A 5000-nucleotide genomic window follows, 5' to 3' on the forward strand; every position below is an offset into this window, starting at 1 on the left:
AAGGGAGTGAGACTGGCTTTCAGCTCAGGTAAATGGAATGTTAGATTTAAACATTAATTATTTATGAAGGCTCTCCTTTACAGGATATTAAAGATTTCGAGTGAAAATCTTGTCTTTTCGTCTATTTAAACAGGAAAATACCAATCAGGAATTGAGATCGAAGCAAACAAACTTGACTTACCTGACAGTGTGTTACCGCGAAACTTAAATGCAAGGTTGCAGCTTAACGTTCTGGGTTACAGGTTGAAGGCGTTAGAGGTAAATTACAATTCCAGTAACGTTGGCGACTAAAAGCAAACGACAGGCTGCTTGCTTCTCAAGAGATCTAGAAAAGTTTTGACATTTTAGATTTTACATGTCCCATAGAACTCGCTCATAGTCGTAGCTAAAATGCAACAAATAAGATTAAATCAACGTGAAGAACGTTTTTACGATTATAGTAACTTTTATCACAATGTCTGCCTTTTATCATAAAACGACACTGAATCTCTGTATTACGGTCTGTCATTAGTTTCAACTTGCTGTTTACAGATATCATCCTGAATCCACAGATCGGGATTGACACAAAACGCAGGTTCTCAAAAATTCGGCAAAAATACTGAATTATTGTCGTGCATATTTACCTCCAGCTGTTTAAAAGGTGGAGCTCAGAGAGTGATTTTAACCTGGTTCAACTTCAATGCTCATTGTCAGATCACGCCAAACACTGATATTTAACAACTATTCTACAATGAGCGTGCGTTGGATATGAAGTGATAGATAACCAACGAGGCGAGTAGCGCCTCGTTGGGTATCATCATTTTATATCCAGCAATCCATAGCAGAATAATTGTTTTATTAAAAACTCCAGGATCAACAGCTCTTCAATGTTGATTTTGTGTAGCATAAAATGGCAATGAAATCGAAAAAAAGAGTCTTGCGAAGGAAAGAATGTCAATTTTTGGTGTGGAGTCTACAAAAGGAGGTTAATTTGAAGGACCGAAAGTGTTGAAAACTTGAACGTTGCTACAATTGCAAAAAATTAATTGAGGAGGAAAACGGTATTCTTGCGCGAAGCGTGTCACATTTTGTTATGTTCGTTGACACTGCAATGTTGTTTTTCTGGATCTGATCTGACGATGGATATGCCTCAACTTCGTCTGATTGACTTTTAGACTGATGGTGGACTACTGCAGCCCTGTTTTCCTAGTTGTGGGTTGAAAGATGGGACCCACTTTTGCTGTTATTTTTCTCAGAGCTGCAAAAGTGTTTTCAGCTCGTTTTATTGCTGACGCGTTCCTTGACCATATTAGGTACAGCAGGTATATCAACTGTTAGCCTGTGTCCGGCGAGCCAATGAAAATACTATCCGTAGTTCAGTTTTTAATAATTATGTATATATTTTTTATAGTTTGGAGCTCGAATTCAAAACATGGATGATGTAGTCGACTACGTTATGTCAAAAATTTACAAACGGAGTAAGCGATCTTTATGGGGAACGTTTGCATCAATGTTCGATGATGAGAAAGTAGACGACACCGATGATTATTCCACACAAGGGAGTGGCGAAAAATCGAACGAAACTCCAGCCATGCCAATTTCAAATGACAAACAATCTGTGAGTTGATAACAGTAAAGATATATTCATTGTCATCATCATCATCCTCATCGACAGCATAACCATCATGGCCACATTCATATTCCTTGTTGAACGTCATCACTGTTTTCATCATCACCGTGAAGTAAACATTAGCAATCACAAACAAAGCATGCCGTGTCTTAAAATTGTAGTCGGATACCTCCTTCGAACCGAGGGACATAACCGAGTTAACCGCTCCATACTTCTTCTCTCATTCTTTATACTGTACTTTTTAAACTGCACTAATGAATTTGCATTATGTATTAGGCATGTGTAAAGTTCGACCAATTCATCTTGCAGAAAATTGCAAGTTTCATTTCTTGGTAAAACAACCTTGCAAATTGTGAATTAAAAGGAGAGCAATCCATCTGAGAGGGTAAAATCATTTTTAATGTCACAGAGAGAACGTCACCTGTCCGTATTTATGAAGATCTTCGGAAATGAAATGCACTTCATGGAATTGAGGCAGGAAAATGTGGACCAGATGGCACAGGATTTGTCAGATTTACTTTTTGGACAAAAGACACGGTTGGAATACCCTAACCAAGGTAAACGATACACAATTTTGATGAGTTGACACCACTGGAATTTCTTTCATTTGAGACAAGTTTCGGGAATGGGAAACCAGGTACATTACAAGGCCTCTCTACAGGGAATGCTTAATACCGACTACCGGTACCGTAGGTTAAGTGACTGTGTATGAATCATCCTGAAAGAATAGTAGTGGTTAAGGACTTTGAAACAAGATCCACTATTTAAGACCGTGAGAAAAAAAATTAAGAGACAAATAGCCTGGTTTAATTAAAAAATCAAAGATCCTTTGTGATTTCATAGCCTTATCAGAACTTTATTTTATGTAAAGTTGTTGTTGACCTTAGGACAGAATGATGACTGTTTTTTTTTTTTTTCGCGAGTGGATCCAAATGTGGGGATTATATCTCATTCAATATTTTTTCTAGGCATTGCGATAACAAAGAATGGAGTAGAAATCAAACAAACGTTACAGAAATCATTTTTGGGAGCTCATGCTCGGCACACGATCCCGACTCTTGCTGGTATAGCGCTTGACATGGAGTTAAGATCAGCTACCACTGCAAGAGTTACTGCTGTCGCAAACATGCAAGTAACATCATCTTGGCTAACGTTCTGGCAATTCAGCAAAATGACCGGTACCGTTGAGATTAAACCAAGGTAAAGAATGCTCCAGTAACAAATTTAAAAAAAAATCAAATGACGAGCTTTTTGCTTTTGCCTTAAGGACGGTGCCTAGTAATTCGCAAGTATTTTTGCGCGATTTACTGCGGGAAAAGCAGATCGTAACAAGTGTTATTGACACCCAAAAAGAAAATTGGGTGGTAACCACGCATTTTTCGAAGATAAGCAACAATATCTGTAAAAAGTTTTAAAATACCAAGCAATGTATGGCGTTCTAATTCCAAATTGAAGCTCAATTATCTCTGAAAAATGCGTGGTTACCCCTAATTTTCTTTTTGGATACCAAGTCACTTGCTAAGTTTTGCTTTCTCCGCATAGTTTTGAACCGCGCAAAAATATCCCTGTATTAATAAGCACCAGCAATAGGAAATCCTAGTATCTCGAGATGCGCAGAACGTATGCGCAATAACAATAGCAGGCACCGTCCTTAATGCTGTTGATCTCGTGTACATCTATTAACCATAACCATTACAATTTTTTCAAATTTGATTGATGCATTAACTGCTTAGTTTTTCACCAATCATTGTGTAGGGTTGTAATCGGACACCTGTAATCGGACAGTTACATCAGCCAATCATATTAAGTGCACTCAGCTTAATCCACCAATCACAGGATTTATCACAACAACCATAGCAACAACCACTTACCCTACCAAACTGGGGAATTTCCAAAATTGAAGAATTTATAACATTAGACAGTGAAAAAGGAATGCATTTGTCTGCTCGGAAATTGTAATGATTATGATTAACAGGACTTCGTGTCGTCTAATTTGGTCTGTAATCATACTCAATCACTCGTATGATTACAGACCGAATTGGACTCCACTCAGTCCTATTACCATTATAAATTATCTGTAATACCACTAATACTAGTAAAATTAAATGATGATGATAATAACAAGAACAAGTGACCGTGCTGCTCTTCACTGATGCCTTCTTAACTTTAACGAAGATTTGGCAAGGAAACCGTTTTTCTTTTCTGTGGTTGGTTTTTAATTTCTTTTAAATGCGTTATTGCTTTCATTACCACTACTACTTTTCAGAGTTAACACCCACGCTCATGCCTTGGTTGGAATTCATACGCCTTTACTACGTGTAGGAGTACAGATAAAGGCTAATATTAGATCCAATAGTGATCAAAAGGCTGATGTCGAGGCTGTGAAGGGGAAGAAATGCACTGTCAAATACAATATTCCTCAGGGACAACAGGATCTTGTGCATTTCAAGTAAGTAAAAAGAGTACGTCAAATCACAGTTAATCGAGGGACTGGTTATTTAACTTTAAAACGTTCAAAAGCAAGAACAATGTTGTCGCAATCAATGTTGAATTGATCATGCGACGGTGCACAATCTTCTGTTTTCGCTTCGCGCGCACGGGTTCGCAGGTTAGTTGCGCATAATTTAATCGGAACATTTGATTGGTTATCTTCTCCAAAAAAGGTGTGTTTTGTGCACCGTCACGGGCAAAAATACAGACAAAAACATGAAACAAAAAGACTTGTCGAGTTTCATAACCATCTCCACGTATTAACTATGGTCAAATGAATAACAGTCGACAACATTCTATTCCCGCACGCAATGTCGAGGAAACTACATAGCTCACAATTACGAGAATGGGTGATGTAACAGCTTTCGTAACGTATAACGTGATTGGTTGGCTACCCCAGCCAAAAACAAAAAACCAAACACTTAAAACAATGATTTAGAATTCTGCTTACAATACCAAACAATAGCAGGTTACAAGAGCTGCTACACTACTGAAGAGAATAGCAGCATTCGGCAAAAAGATCAGTTTGGTTATTGCTCATCATTATACTGTAGTGTTTATCTTCTTACTACTCAGAGTAAAAAGTACATTTCATGGATTGAAGTTTGCAAATTTGCGTATATTTTTAGGGTGAACACGGAAGGATTTACCCAACAGTGGCATCCAGATACCTCCAAGATAACGGAAAAACAAATTTCCATGGAACTCAACCGCGATCACATCACACAGGTGATCAACTTTTAAAAAAAATGTCTGATATTATTCCTTCGTTATTCAGTATTAAATGAAGAAGTTTAGGATAGTGATGCCTAGCAAAACACTCCTTTTGTTGATAAGATAAGAGATCTGTTAAAGATCTCTTAATAGTCTGATTGACAACGCTAAATTTTCCGAAGGTACA

At 37.6% G+C, this 5000-nt stretch overlaps 1 protein-coding gene across 3 annotated transcripts in view; it reads left to right on the forward strand.

Annotated features, from left to right (window-relative positions):
- The window catches only part of LOC138024177 (vitellogenin-like), a 29480-nt gene that overhangs the window by 19699 nt on the left and 4781 nt on the right, over positions 1-5000 (forward strand). For all 3 annotated transcript variants that reach the window (XM_068871292.1, XM_068871289.1, XM_068871290.1), the window contains exons 14-20: positions 1-28; positions 134-258; positions 1391-1597; positions 2019-2166; positions 2578-2809; positions 3876-4058; positions 4729-4828. The exon at positions 1-28 is cut by the window's left edge and continues 64 nt beyond it. In XM_068871292.1, coding sequence (XP_068727393.1) covers positions 1-28; positions 134-258; positions 1391-1597; positions 2019-2166; positions 2578-2809; positions 3876-4058; positions 4729-4828 — 1023 coding nt within the window. The remainder of the gene's footprint in view (positions 29-133; positions 259-1390; positions 1598-2018; positions 2167-2577; positions 2810-3875; positions 4059-4728; positions 4829-5000) is intronic.

Source organism: Montipora capricornis, chromosome 11 (assembly GCF_036669925.1).
Source record: "Montipora capricornis isolate CH-2021 chromosome 11, ASM3666992v2, whole genome shotgun sequence".
In the NCBI taxonomy this organism is placed as follows: domain Eukaryota; kingdom Metazoa; phylum Cnidaria; class Anthozoa; order Scleractinia; family Acroporidae; genus Montipora; species Montipora capricornis.